Source organism: Sorex fumeus, unplaced genomic scaffold, assembly GCF_029834395.1.
Source record: "Sorex fumeus unplaced genomic scaffold, SorFum_2.1 ptg000047l, whole genome shotgun sequence".
NCBI classification, from domain to species: domain Eukaryota; kingdom Metazoa; phylum Chordata; class Mammalia; order Eulipotyphla; family Soricidae; genus Sorex; species Sorex fumeus.
In genome coordinates this window covers 48,977,554-48,992,907 of record NW_026606104.1, presented here as the reverse complement: position 1 = coordinate 48,992,907, position 15,354 = coordinate 48,977,554, and the positions used below count along the sequence as shown (strand labels likewise).

Here is a 15,354-nt window from a genome sequence, read left to right as displayed (position 1 = left end):
AGGGCCAACCAAGACAGGATTTGGGCTTGTGGACCCCGGGTCTCTGTTTAGGAGGAGAAAACAGCCTGAAACAAGCCATCAATGGACGGATGGAACTTGGTCCCTGGGCTGACGCTTGCTGAACTTTAACTGAGATCCCTGTTGCAAATCTGAAGCATTTTATATAAGACAGACTTATTATTTTATACGTTTAATTAATTAATCACTGTCACTGTCACTGTCCTCCCATTGTTCATCGATTTGCTCGAGCGGGCCCAGTAACGTCTCCATTGGAGATTTTGTTGTTACTGTGTTTGGCATATCGAATACGTCACGGGGAGCTTGCCAGGCTTTGCCATGCGGGCGAGATACTCTCAGTAGCTTGCCGGGCTCTTCGAGAGGGGCGGAGGAATCGAACTTGGGTTGGCCATGTTGACTGCGTGCAAGGTAGACTCCCTACCCACTGTACTATCGCTCCAGCCCATTAATTATAATAATAATTTTAATTTAATTATAAGACTTAGAATGATCGATTGCCTGTGGCCATCATTCATCTCTTCCTTGTGTCCTTGAAGGAAGAGACAGTCCTACCCCACCATGCTCAGTGTTCCCATTTGCCCTAACTTTCAGCCATGTAACAGGCTGAGGAAGTAGCTACAGTTGCTTTCTTCATGGGGATCTTGAGAATTGAAGACTCTGGTCCAGGGCCCTCCTAGCTTGTGAATGAAGAACCACAAACCCTGGCTCTGGGCTAGTGTTAACTGTATTTTTAAAAATTATATCACTAGGGACTGGAGTCAGGTAGGACTGTTGTTGCCTTGTATGTGGCTGACCCAGGTTGGATCCCTGGCATCTCGTATGGTCCCCCAAGCCCTGTCAGGAGTGACCCCTGAGTGCAGAGCCAGGAGTAAATGCTGAGCACCACTGGGCGTGACCCCAAACAAACAAACAAAAATTATATCACCAGGGAGAGTGTCATTTCAAACGTATCTATGAAGAGAATTAAAGGCAGCTACAAATAGGATAAAAAGCAGGTTTTCTGCTTTCCATACCCCAGTAGAAAATTAAAACAAAAGAAAACATATTGTCTCTCTCAAAAGACAAAGCAAATAGGACCCCACATGGCAACATCAGAAACTGACAGCACAAAGCAGAATGCCAGCAGGAAGACAGGATATCAGTTATGACAATAAAGGTAATTAAACTCCTTATTAAAAGGCACGAATCTCAAACGTGGCTTTTAAAAAGATGTCACTTTACCAAAAAAGGAGATAAATTATCTACAATGAGGATGTGTTTTTATTTCTAAAATAAGGCATGGTGGTTGCACAAAAATTTAAACAACACACTAGTATGATAAAGTTCAAAGTGAAAATGCTCATTCCCCAACCCCACTCCCCAGAGGAAGATGGTTTAACAGCGTGGTGTAAACACATCCACATTTTTTGGTCTCTGAGTATCTATCAAATGTGTTACATATATAATCAGAAACAAATAGCACTATAAAAAAAGGAAGATCAATTCTCTCCCTTCCCACAAGAGAAATTTCAGCGATGGTTATAGCTCATTTAGGCCTCCAAGGAAGGAATAAGGGTAGTTATTGAGTTTCTAACATTATCTCATTTAATCTTCTTGTCACTCTTGTGTGAAAGAAAAGAGAAAATAATTATGCTCTATACTTTGAAAATCTTCAAGCGAGTAAAGTGAATTGACTTGCCTGAGATCAGGCATTGAATAAAAATTGAGCCCTTACGACCATGTGAACTATGAGGTAAAGAGCTCCGCACATATTGTCCCGTTGAATCCACATACCAACCTCATGAGGTGGGTGCAGTTAATGATAATGTCCTCATTTCGCAGCTAAGGAAACTCAAGAACAAAGTTGCTAAGGAACCAACCGAAGATCACTCGGCCAAGTGAAAGGATTAAAATCTTTGTCCCCTTTTCAAAACCATCCCTTTGAAGCACCAAACGAGCTGTCTGTCTCCATGGCATAGATTCCTTTCATCCCACCCGAGGGAGGCTCAGATGGGACCAGGGAGGCAGGGAGAGAGCAGGAGAGGGAAAGGCTTCCACTCGTGATCATCCACACAGAACATCAGTCACGTGAAACCCTTTCCAGGGCCGTGGTTAGGGAGAGCCTTCCTACACCCACTGTAGTTCTGAGACACAAGACCCGTGGAGCCAGGCCACCCAGATTGAAGTCCTGGATGCTTCCTAGACGTTTGTGCCTGCACCAGTTACCTTTCGAGCTAGTACCTGGACCAGTGACTCTCTGCACCTGTTCCCTCAACTGTGAAATAAGGCAAACGCCTGAGCCCACCTTGTTGGGGTCATGAAGATGGACAGACGGAGAGCAGAAGACCCACCTACCTCAGGCATGGGGTGTGGCACACTGGGGGCATGCATGAGCACCAGCAAGTCCTATTGTTCCACTCCCCGTGGCTCTGGCCTGGAACCACTGTTGCGCCAGAGGGCAGGAGAGGTTGGGCACCCCTCGAAGGGGATAGCAGTCCTGGATCAGAAGCCCTGAGTCTCAGGCTCCCAGAACAAAACTCCAGGAAACAAAAATCTGTTGATTTATTTTCTCCGTGTTCTGGAGGGTGGAGGTCCTCATTGAGGTGGCAGCTGGTGGGTCTTCTCCTGAAGCACCCTCTCTGGCTCATGGAAGGCCACCTTCTTGCCATCTGCTTACACAGTCTTTTCCCTTTATGTGGGTCCCTAGTGGTGGTGCTTCTTCTTAGAAGGACGCCAGACCTGTTGGAGTAGGGCCCACCGAAATAACCTCCATGAAACTTATTTACCTCTTTAAAGACCCCCTTCCACAGAGGAAGTAGGACTAAATGTATGGATTGGGGGAAAACGTTCAGATTGGGGGGAAATGTTACCTGTGCCTTCAACAAAATATTTATTGAGTATCTGCAGTGTGATGAGGACTGGATAAGGCCAGACCTCCTCTTTTCGGTCATTTCTGAGCCCTCCCTACTCAAGACAGGATCCTCACCTCTTAATTTTTTTTCTTTTCTGTGTGTGGGTATATGTTCCCTTGTTTTCTCCTGGAAATTTAATAATGGAAAATTTCAAGCAAAGAAAATAGTATAATGGCTTCATGAACCCATCATCCAGCTTTAACAATCATACACATATGGCCTACTTTGTTTTATTTCTATTCCCAGAGCTTCAACCACCATTCCCCCCTCCCCCTTCTCCCTTCCCCCCAAAAAAAACCACTGTGCTTTTCTGGAGTTAATAGCACTCTAGCACTGTCCTCCCACTGTTCATCGATTTGCTCGAGCGGGCACCAGTAATGTCTCCATTGTGAGTCTTGTTGCTGTTTTTGGCATATCGAATAGACCATGAAGAGCTTGCCAGGCTCTGCCGAGTGTGCAGGATACTCTTGGTAGCTTGCCGGGCTCTCCGAGAGGGACAGAGGAATCGAACCCAGGTCAGCCGCGTGCAAGGCAAACACTCTACCTGCTGTGCTATCACTCCAGCTCTCTGGAGTTATTAGGAAAGAAAATTTCAAACATAACATTTCACCCCCAACATTTTAGAGTGTATCCCAAACAGATTAAAAGTATAAAAATGTAATCATAACAATGTTATCTTTTGAAAGAATTATTTAATAAAATTTCTATAGTTAGGGCTTTCTTTTATGCTATTTTTTTTTAAAAAATAAGAATTCTGATTGGTAACTATAAAATTAAATGATGAGTCTCAAGTCATTTTAAATCTATGGGTACCTGCTTTTTCCCCTTATGGGGTTGATGTTGTTGTTATTGTTGTTGTTGTTTGTTTTTAAAGAAATTGGGTCATTTTATCTTGAGAAGTCTCCTGCATCCTGAATTTTGGAGAGTAAATCCCTGGGAGGTAGTTTAATATGGTCCTCTCTTGCTTATATTTCCGTAAGCTGGCAGTAAGATTGAGAAGGCTAATCAAGTTCAAATTCCAAGTTTCGGCCAAAATATTTATAGACAGAACTCTGTGACTTCATTGAAGGTACATAATGTCTGGATGTGGCTCTTTGGGGGACCTTTAGGAGCTCTTGATGACCAGCCTGGGACTATAAAGTGGTGACATGCTCTTGTTTCTGCTGCCTTTATTAGTTAGAGAATGTTTTTTTTTAAAAAAAACCCTCATCAACTTGGTTACCCTCAAGTATAAAGGAAAGGCAAGAGAAATACTTAATCATTTTTCCTAATGTCTGTTTTCCTAATGAATGGGTTGATTCTCTAGTATCTTCCACAGTTGAACATTTTTAGATATTGTTGCAGCCCACTGGATTTAAACATGTTTTATGCATTTAAATCTATTGTAGTACATTTTTTGAAAATCTGTATTCATAGAAGAGAACTAGAAGTGACAAAAGGACAGTAGTGGAGTGTCTTGAGGACTTTGGTGTGGGAAGGTGTAGTAACATCAGCGCCATGAACATTGATACAACTGTAACCTGAACTATAACTAAAACATTATCACAAAATTTAATTAAATAAATAAAATTTATTGCCGCTATTATGTTAATTGAGGCTTAGAATTTTCCCTTTGGCCAATGGGAGTTTGTGGAATTGGCCCTAACTCTTCATGTACATTTCCTGTCCCTGACCTAGAATCAGCTGTTTCTCCAAGGAGTCCTGGTAGAAAATATTATACACAATCTGGCTGCTCAGTGCCTTGTTACTATTGAGTAGCTCCTTGCTTCTAAAGTTTTTTTTCAATGAATAGCACTAAAAATTACTTTTTGAAAAATAAGATGCGTTCTGGGTTCATTTCATGTCAAATGTAAGAACACTTTTTCTTTTTTACTTAACTGTATATCTTATCTCTATCTCTTTTCATTCCCACTAAAAATCCCATTTCCCAACTCCAGCATAATTTCCCATGGCATAACACATGACCAGAAGTCTCAGAACTGAAGCACCAGGACTACACAAAGCACATTATTATTGAAAGTAATTTAAGTTCCTTTCTTTCAGCTATTTTCCATTATCCTACTAGGGGTAGGCTATTAAACAGTAATATATTCGTTTATTTCACTCTATTTTTGAATTTTGAGAAACTGCTTATCAACGTCAAGTTTTTTGATTATTTAAAATATTTATATAGTGCCAAAGTTAAACTTCTTTTAAAAAGAAGAAAAAAATGTCTAGTCTGAAAAAGCCTAACATTTTTGTTTTTGAAATGCTTATTTTTATTGATTGCAGTAATGGTCTCTGAGTGCATAAATGTCCAAGTTCATCAAATGCTGCACTAGAAATATGTATCATTTATTCATGTTTTGATCTTTAAAGTTAGTTATCTAGCATTTTAAATGATTGCTGAAATTTATATATATAATTTTTAATTGAATCATAGTGAGATACACAGTTACAAAATTGTTCATGATTGTATGATTGGGTTTCAGTCATATAATGTTCCAACACCCATCCCTTCACATTTGCCACCACCAATGTCCCCAGTTTCCCTCCCCGCCCCCCATGCTCCAGCCTGCCTCTATGGCACTTTTCTATCTATCATCTTTCCTCCTCCTCCTCTCCTCTCTCACCCTCCCTCTCTCCCTATCTCCTTTCTCTCTTTCCCTTTCTTCTCTCTCTCCCTCTCTGTTTCCTTCTCTCCTCTGTCTTCTCTCTCTCTCCATCTCTACTCTCTCTCCCTCTCCTTCTCTCCTTTCTCTCCCCTCTCTCCTCTCTCCTCTTTTTCTTTCTCTCTTCCCCCTCTCTCCTTTTGAAGCCTAACTTCTATCCTACCCTGTCTACTCTCCTCTGTTTCCTCCCTCTCTCCATAGGAAATCATTTGAATTCTTTACTTTTCCATTGATTCTTAACATGTGTGTACCTAATCCCTTTCACAGATAAATGGGATCATATTATGCCCACTATTCTCTACTCATTATCCATTTACTAATATATTCTGTGGATCACTCCATGACATTGTATAGAATATTCTTCATTCTTGTCTTAACAAGACAAGAATGGGCTGGAGTGATAGCACAGCGGGTAGGGCGTTCGCCTTACACGCGGCCAACATGGCCGACCCGAGTTCGATTCGTCCGCCCCTCTCGGAGAGCCCGGCAAGCTACCGAGAGTATTTGATATGCCAGACACAGTAACAACAAAGTCTCCAATGGAGACGTTACTGGGCCCGCTCGAGCAAATCGACGATCAACGGGAGGGCCTTTTGTCTTAACAGTACATTTTGTTGATTACCTAGTTCATTCCATCAGTTTCCTATTGCTGAGTATGTGGACTGTTTCCATTCTTCTTCTACCATGAGTAGTGTTGCCTTGCTTATACTTGAACATATGTATGTCTTTTTATAGTTTTGCCAGTTTATCTTTGGTATAGGAGTCTAGAAATAGAATTGCTGGGTCAGAGAGTAAATGATATGTATTTTTCTAGATAATGCCGCATTTATCTTTGTAGGGGTTGTATAATTTTGTATTTTCTCTAGGAAGGTACTAAAATACCTGGTTTCCTTCAACCTCATGTGTCATCCAGTTTTACATTTTGCCAATCTGATGGATGAAAAGTCATTTCTCATTGTAGATTTAATATGGATTTTCTTAGTAAGAGTGAAGTTGAGTATCTTTTTTGAATGTTAAAGAGATAGTACATTCTGGATTCCTCCTCCCTTGCTCCCTGTTTGGCAACTGCCACCTGACTGTGAAGATGAACTAGAGAGACAATGAATAACAGGAGTTGGTTGACAGTCACATGAGCCAGAGAAGATCAACTAGTCAAGGTAATGAAAAGTACAGTAGAGAAATACATCAAAATGCTGAACACCAGAGGAAAGATTTGTGCTTCCTTCTCTGGAGAGTCCAAATCTGGTTGTATTGATATATATGTGCATTGATGGAATTTAGTCAAAGAGACAATAGTGACTTGTGATCTCCGGCTTCCTGGAAAGTGACTAGTAATATCAAAATCCAACAACCAAAGAGGCTGGACATTTGTTGAATGGGGGCTAACAGAGAGTCTCTATTTATGCTGAGTCTTGGTACCTGTGTGGGATCACATGGATTGAGCAATAGTCATACCCCTCTCCACCTCCAAGATCTCACATGTCCACTGGAAAAATAGAGGAGGACGTCTGGTAGTTTTAATGACATGGACAAATGTGTTTTGAAAACCGGGGTTACCCATAAAGTGAAATATTCATATGCTGTTTGCTTTAGCCTCACATGTATAATAGAAGGATGGGGTAATTAGTTTCTCTAAGTCTTAATTTACTGAAAATGGATTATGATCATAATCCCTGCATATAAAAGGAGAACAATCCTAGTATCTGCCTTTGAGAATTGTACTTGTCACGAGGATAATCCACACTAAACCTTGACACCTATCAGCTCTCAGTACCTGTAGGCTCATTATTGTCAGAGGTGGTCCTAGTCCTGTTGGATTTAGAGACAGAGTGCTGGAGGTTAAATTTCTGCTGGGTTTCATTACTTCTATTCTGCCCAGTTAGCCTTAATTTCCTCCTCTGTAAAATGGAGATAGTCAGTTCATGCTTTTAGTCCTCAAGTCAGCTATTAATATCCTCGTCACCATTATTGTTATTTCCTTTGCAAAACTGAAACTTCCTAACACAACTTTTCATTAAGCACGCTTGACAACGTTTTATTGCAGTAATTTCAATTTCTAACATTGCATAGGTTTCTGGTACACAGTACCACACTTAAGTATCCCCATATGCTACCTTATGTTGCTCACCAGAAATCTAGTGTCCACCCTTCTCCATACAACAGACTTATGATCTAGCTCCCCACCCCTTTCCACCTTCTCTTTTGATAACTACTGTTTCTTCTTACAGTCTTGAGAATTTATATTTTTGATAATTATTTTAGGTATTTCCTAGAAATTTACAAAGTTGAGAGAGTTAAGGTGTGGTGCTTTGGTCTCTATTTTATGAAACTGATCACCTGGGGAAATTTGCAGGGGTGCTGCATAGCTCTTTAACCCCTTCATGGTTTTGTTCAGGAAATTTTTGGCATCTAATCTCTGCATAGTAAAGGGGTTCACAGGAAGTGGAAGTTTCTTTAAAACTGAGAAGTTGCTTTGATTAAGATGTCTGAGTTTGTGCTATCTTCCTAGGTCTGTATCCAGGCTCTGCCTCTTGCTAACCCAGGCCTAATTACTTGTCTTCCCTAAGCCACAGCTTTCTTAGCTGTAAGATGGAGGAAATGACATCCCTCCCCCACTGGGTTTGTTTGTGAAGAGTACACAATCTCATGGCAGGCTCTCTGTGGATGTCCATCATGAGGACAGTGGTAAAATCAGCCCAGGGACCCTGATGGAGGGGTTGGCCGGGGGGCGGGGGCGTTGCTCTAGTGACCACCCAGGACCAGAGGGTTTGGTTCTAGTAAGATCAAGAATGATGGCAATCATATGAGCTGTTAGGGGATAGGAGGAAGCATACAGAGAACCCTAGGGGGATAAAATGGGCTTTGCAAGATCAGAGGCAGCCATGAGGTCAGCCTGGACCACCCAGTGTCTTGTTGGTTACCTGCCATGAGCTACACTCTTGCAGCCTTCCAGAAGTTTGTTCATCTAGTCACTGAGGGTGTTTGTGTGCCAAGCACTGAGCTGGGGATTCCAGGTTGAGAGAGAAGTCCCTGTCCTCAGGACAGGGGAGGAGGACTCAGAGCTGAACTTTGGAGCTGCCAGTGCCAGAGTGCTTGGTGCTAGGTGTGAGCACAGAGGCCATTGCCCCAGGCCTGATGGCTGGGTGCCCTGTGGCTAGATACCAACCCTTTTAGAATGGCAAAGGCCTTTGTGTAAAGGATTCTCTTCATTTTCCCCCTCTGGCCTTCCATAAAACTCCAAAGGATGTTACAGCATCGCCATAACAGTCCCAATAGACAAAAGGCAACTTATCTAGTTGATGTCATTGCCCATAAAAACAAAACAGCACTTGCTGGCAGGCACATTTTATAGGGTTTCTTTTTTTCCTTTTGTTGTTATTCTATTACTTGTTCATTTGTCCACTGTACCTCCCAAGATATCTGTTGTTCTCCTGTTTGTCCCCAGCTCCCTGCGGTGGCCATCTGACTTCGCCCAGCGGTACCATTCTCTCTCCAGGCTGGCCGGGCTTCTACAAGGATGCTTTGAGCTGTGCCTGGGTGATTGAAGCCCAGCCTGGCTACCCCATCAAAATCACCTTTGACAGGTACCTGCAACACAGTCATGGAGAGAGGGCAGAGGGCTTTTCAAGGAGGGATGTGGGAAGGAGCCTGTAGTGGTGGGGCTGCCATGATGCTGGAACGTCAGCAAGGTCAGGGCACACTGGACAGACAGCCCAGGTGGCACCAGGCCAGAGCTACACTGACTCTGCCCTTGGTCTTGATTTCACCTCAGTACTGAAGTGTGGCTGTGATGCTTGGGGAATTATGGGCAAGGGAGTGAGGAGAATGCTGTAGTATCCTGAGATAGAAGGGAATGCAATCAAATAAGGGACCATCAGATGTTACTACCTGAATTAGTATCTGCAGAGTGTAACCCAGAAATTTTCAAATGAGAAGTGGCCTTCCTGTCCTCTTACCCAAAGCCTGCCCCTCTACCCCACCTCTAGCTCCCAGCAGGGTTATGCCTTTGGGGTGGGGGAAATCAGGCCGCAGACAGTTGAACAAAAACTTCTAGAAAAGGCATTCATGGCCTAGAGGAGCAGTTTTCTAACCTTCTATGAAGGGCCCAAGAGTAAATATTTTAGATTTCGGGCATAATTCATGGATATCTGTTGCCTTGTTATCTCTGTTACAAGTTTCTAAATGTCACTTTATAAATGTGAAAATAATTCTTTGCTCATATACAAACAGGCTACAGACCAAACTTGGCCATGGTGCTGTAACTTGCTGACTCCTGGCCTAGAACATTCTAACTCCAGAGCCTGGCAGTCATTGTGCCTCTAAGCCTTCAGATGGGTCATGGCATGGGCTGGGGACAGGGAGAGCTGCCTCCACCTGCAAGAGAAGGAAGAGGAAGGTTTAATAAAGATATTCTTCCACAGTCAGTGAGCATGTGCAACTTATATTAAAATAGACCAGTCTACTAAAAACTGCTCTTCCGAAGCCCTGGGGCAGGCTGGGTCTTTTGTCATTTGCACATTAATAAACTTTGGAGTTCTTAAGGAGTCTTCATTTTTGTCTTTGTCAGATTTAAAACTGAGGTAAACTATGACACTCTGGAAGTACGGGATGGAAGAACTTACTCAGCACCCTTGATTGGGGTTTACCATGGTACCCAGGTGCCCCAGTTCCTCATCAGCACCAGCAACTACCTCTACCTCCTCTTCTCCACTGACAAGAGTCACTCGGACATTGGCTTCCAGCTCCGCTATGAGAGTGAGTCTTGGAAGGCAGATGGCAAATTTGGCAGTTGGTAGGGGTTAAAGGACTTCCTCAGTCAGCCCTCCAGCAAAACTCCTTTCCTGGGAAATAACCCCCAAAGCTGGGCTCCCCAGGAAAAACTCCCTTGCTCTCAGCATCCCCTTGGAGCTCATTCAGAGTGTAGAGTCCATAATTTAGACAAAATGGACACTCACAGCCCGCACCCCACTTCCTCATGGACAAGGTCTCTCTGTGAGCAGTGACTGGGCACTCTGGGGGGATGGAGTGTGTGAGAGAACACAAAGCATCTCCCCCAACTCTCACCCTCTCATCTACCTGCACTCATCTGGGATGCCTCAGTTTGGAAATTGGTGGGAAAATGGTTCTTTTTGAATCGATAGAGAAAGTTAAGGTTGACCCACCAGGATGGGCTCATTTTCTTATTCAGGTTTGGATTCCTAAGCTTTGCATAGGGATATTCTAAGCCTGGGGGACACACAACTTATTTTTAATGAATGAGGGAGTGAGTTACTAAATGAATGAGTGAATGAATGAATGAACAAATGTTTGAGCCAACTTGTTTTCTCCAGCAGACTGGTCTTTAGGTATCCCCTCAGCAGATCTGGACAGCCATACTTGATGAGGGGGTCATCGACACCTCCAGCCTGGTCCACCTGGGCTCTCTCCTTTCTCCCTTGGTAAAGCAGCTGGAGCCATAGTTGGCGTGGGTGGGCTGTCTGCTCCAGATGTGGATTCTCTTTTCCAGCAATCACCCTACAGTCAGACCATTGTCTGGACCCTGGAATCCCCGTCAATGGGCAGCGCCATGGCAATGACTTCTACGTGGGTGCTCTGGTGACCTTCAGCTGTGACTCTGGCTACACATTAAGTGATGGGGAGCCCCTGGAGTGTGAGCCCAACTTTCAGTGGAGCCGGGCCCTGCCAAGCTGTGAAGGTGAGGCATGCCTTAAGGGGCTGCTGAGGTCCTGGCTTCCCTTCCCTGAGAACTCAGGAACTGAACGGCACTGCTCTCCCAGCTGTGTGGGAGGGGTTGGGGTTTGAAAGATGATGAGCGGGGGTAAGCTGTCATAAATATTTAGGGGGGGGTGGTTCCTTAACTGCTACAGCCTCTCACTGCCTTCATACCTCTCTAGCACTTTGCGGTGGCTTCATTCAAGGTTCCAGTGGGACCATCTTGTCTCCAGGATTCCCTGACTTCTACCCCAACAACTTGAACTGCACTTGGAATATCGAGACATCCCATGGCAAGGGTGAGTGTTGGGCCCATAGTCCATAGCAGATACTAGAATGTGACCTGGTCCAAGGCCCCAAGTTCCCCAGGTAAAGGTGACCTCACGGGGGATCTCCTCTATATTGGCAGCCTCTAGACTCAGTCTGAATTTTTCTCACCCACAAGAAAACACCCAGAATCTTCCCATCTCTTTCTGAAGTTATTCAATAAATTGAATGTAAAAATCTCTCTGCAAAGAGATCTTGCAAATGACAAGCTCTGAAATTCAATGTAATGCTCCAAAATGCTCCCCACTATAACAACAGAAATTCTCTCTGAACATCCCAGTTGTGGTATAGCTGGCTACTGTATCAACAAATAGACACCCACTGTCATGTTGTGATACATATGACTCCTACTAATAGCCTATTAGAGGTCTCTGGATTGTCTTCCTTAGACTATGTTCTAAGAATGTAGGATAAGCCTGTTCCCTCTTCTCAAGTCTTTCCATTAGACATTGATATGGAGATCTTTTATTTCATAACTCAACTGTTCCTCTGATGATGTTTTCATATTCCTTACCAGGCTGGACTGATGCTTCAACTTCCCTAACATCAGTGATCTTTGAGAGTCCAAGTTCAAAGTCAGGACACTGAGTACAGATAAACTCAAGAATATGGTCTTTCATTCAACAAGCATTGAGTGCCACATGTATGCACTGGGACTGGGAATAGTAGAAACCAGGAAGATGTGACCTCTACCCTACTTTCCCCAAATTCCATCAGGAATCTTGGTCCTAATCCCTCTGAAACTTGGAAAACACACACAAGCTTAGACCATACCCCAGAGGTTTTTGTTCTCTGTTTTTGACGTAGACGCTAAGCATCTAGATTTTTAGAATACCAAATTAGTTGTTCTTATGAATGCTTTTAAAGTAATAGCCCTTGCTCTGCAAGAATTAGAATGCAGAAAAACCAAGATGATTTTTAAAGAAACAAGCAATCTCTCGAGATATTAGCATATTGTTATGAACTAAAATATCACACACTAATCAGTGGGGGAGTAGAAAAGTCTATAAATAGATTCCTCTGTGTGTGCATGTGCGTACATATCTGTGTCCATGTGTGCATGAGAGACAGTTTTCATTATATGATTGAGGTATAATTTTCATTGAGTAGGGACAGGATTGTTTAATAAACATTTTTAATTACAATAGCTTAAAATTTGAAGGTGATTGGGCTAAACCAATTAGGGGAAAAAAGAAGCCTTTTGTTATATACTTAACCACATAACTTCCAGTGCCCAAACATGAAAATCTCACCTCAGGTGGGAATGTACTTTAAAGGGTAATACCAAAAAGAAGATCTATGAAAGGACAGACTGTTTGATTTGATTAAATTTAACTGAATGGATTTATGTTTTAAAAGGTCATAAAAAGTTAAATAATAAGTGGGGAAAATATTTGTGACACATATCAACTAAAGATTACCAGCATGAAGAGCTCTTAAAAATGTTGAAAAAAAATGTGCTTTGTCTACAGCCTATAAAATGAACAAAGCTATAAACCAATGCTTCGTAGTGAGGAAATAGAAATGAAAAGGCTTTGACCCCACTAATAATGCAGTAAGTGCAGATGCAACCAGGAATAAAATACCGTTTCTCTTTTCAGGTCAGCAAAGAAAGACATAGCAGTGTTGGAGACATGTACAGACACTCAGATACTCTTGTCCAAACCTGGCATTGTGTGAAATGGATTAGACTGCCCACAGTGGGAATTCAGCAGCCTGAATCCAAACCCTTAAACAAAGAACTGCCTTGACACTCAGCAGTTCCATTTCTTAAAGTTTATATGAAGAAAATAAGAAAATCTATGCATGAAGATTTAAATAGAAGGATGTCACCTAAAACCTGTATAATTGGAAAATTAGTAACTATCCAAATGTCTATCATTAAGATGTTAAATAGAGTCTGGAGCAATAATACAGCAGGAAACATTCTTGGTTTTCATGTGGCCAACCAGGTTTGTTCCCTGGTTGACCATATGGTCTCCCAAGTACTGCCAGGAGTAATCTCTGAGTGCAAAGCCAGTAGTAACCCAGAGCATTGCTGGATATGACTCAAAAACAAAAAGATGTTTAAATTTAAAAAGATGTTAAAAAAATAGATAAAGTCTGGTAGTAGAATAATGTTTAGTTACTTGTCACTGTCACTGTCCTCCCATTGTTCATCAATTTGCTCAAGCAGGCCCAGTAAAGTCTCCATTGTGAGACTTGTTGTTACTGTGTTTGGCATATTGAATACGACACGAGTAGTTTGCCAGGCTTTGCTGTGTGGGCAGAGATGCCCTCGGTAGTTTGCCGGGCTCTCCAAGAGGGGCGAAGGAATCAAACCCAGGTCACTGGGGTCCGCCTTGTGCAAGGCTAACGCCCTACCTGCTGTGCTATCAGAGATCATTTCTATAGTATGTTTAGTTACTTAAAGGAATAATATGAAATAATATTTTAAGATCCACAGAGGTTGTAGGAAATAGTTTAAGAAGTTCCTCAAAACGATATTTTACATTTACAAAAAGAAAAACCAAGTCACATAGCAAACAATCTGAAAAGATGTACTTCACAATATGAATACTAGCTACCTATTATTTTCATCTTTTGGATTTTTTCTAATTTTAATCAGCAAATTATATACTATTAGTATAAATATATACTGAAATTGACCCTTGAACATCATGGATTGGAACTGCATGGGTCTCTTTACACAGAATTTTCTTATAAGCAGATGATGTGAATTTCTGATATGGATAGATATAGTAAAATAATAAAAATGTAAATTCTGTCTATGATTTTCTTAATAACATTTATTTAAAACTTGTTTTACTGTGAGGGTACAACATATAGTACATATAACATGTAAATATGTATGAAGTGATTATCTTTGTTAGCAGTAAGTCTCCCAGGCAATCCATAGTTTAGGTGTGGGTTGGGGTGTCAAAAGTTAGATTATCGATCATTATAGGTCATCAGCACCCATAACCACCATGTTGTTCAAGGGTCAGCTATATTTGTTTTAAAAATAAAATGTTAAGGACATGTAACTGATAACTTCTCCCTATATACTTGAGCACTTACACCTTTACCCTTAAACAACCTTCCTCAGCTAGCCAGGATTAGGATGGTCTGGAGCTTCTTGGGCAATCAGAATTCTCCATACAGATAAAGCAGGTTGCACATGATCCCTTCTCCATACAATAGTGATCTTTCTTGACTTAGGATAGTGTTATAACCTGTTAACCCCACACAGGAAGTTGGAAATATCATAAGCCCCAAATGCATGTAATATAGCTGCCCTTCCTTACCCTAGCCTATCTTAAACAGACTCAGAAAATTTACATTAGCTTACCAAATGGCAAAAACATCTACCATGCGGTCCATTTTATAAAGAGTCTTTGCCTTTAAGTTAATTTACTGGCCGCTATATTGAAAGTGTCAAAAACTAGAATGGTTGTATGAGTTCTCACTGTTAATAATACAGCTGAAACATTCTGGGTCTGGAGAACGCTTGGAGCTTTGAACAAAGCTTCATTGTTAGCTGATGAGGAGACACCAGGCAACACTGACCCTCATGTAGTCTGGTGCTGAGGCTCACAGCCACTGCCCAGTAGCTCCAGAGAACATCACAACACATGTCACTAGCCCAGAAATGATCAGAATTCAAAGTGGTTTCTGCTGACTGCACATTGCTTTTACACACTGCTGGGAACTGTTTATATCACTCCCAAGGAGAGGAGGCATGGGGGGTGCAAGTAGGGAATCTCTGTGTTCCT

General features: G+C 42.1%; 1 protein-coding gene across 1 annotated transcript in view; it reads left to right on the top strand.

The window, feature by feature from the left end:
* CSMD2 (CUB and Sushi multiple domains 2) overlaps positions 1-15,354 on the top strand; it is a 628,049-nt gene that overhangs the window by 396,822 nt on the left and 215,873 nt on the right. Inside the window, exons 16-19 of the mRNA XM_056122939.1 lie at positions 9,006-9,144; positions 10,128-10,315; positions 11,067-11,255; positions 11,455-11,571. Of these exons, the coding sequence (XP_055978914.1) occupies positions 9,006-9,144; positions 10,128-10,315; positions 11,067-11,255; positions 11,455-11,571 (633 nt within the window). The remainder of the gene's footprint in view (positions 1-9,005; positions 9,145-10,127; positions 10,316-11,066; positions 11,256-11,454; positions 11,572-15,354) is intronic.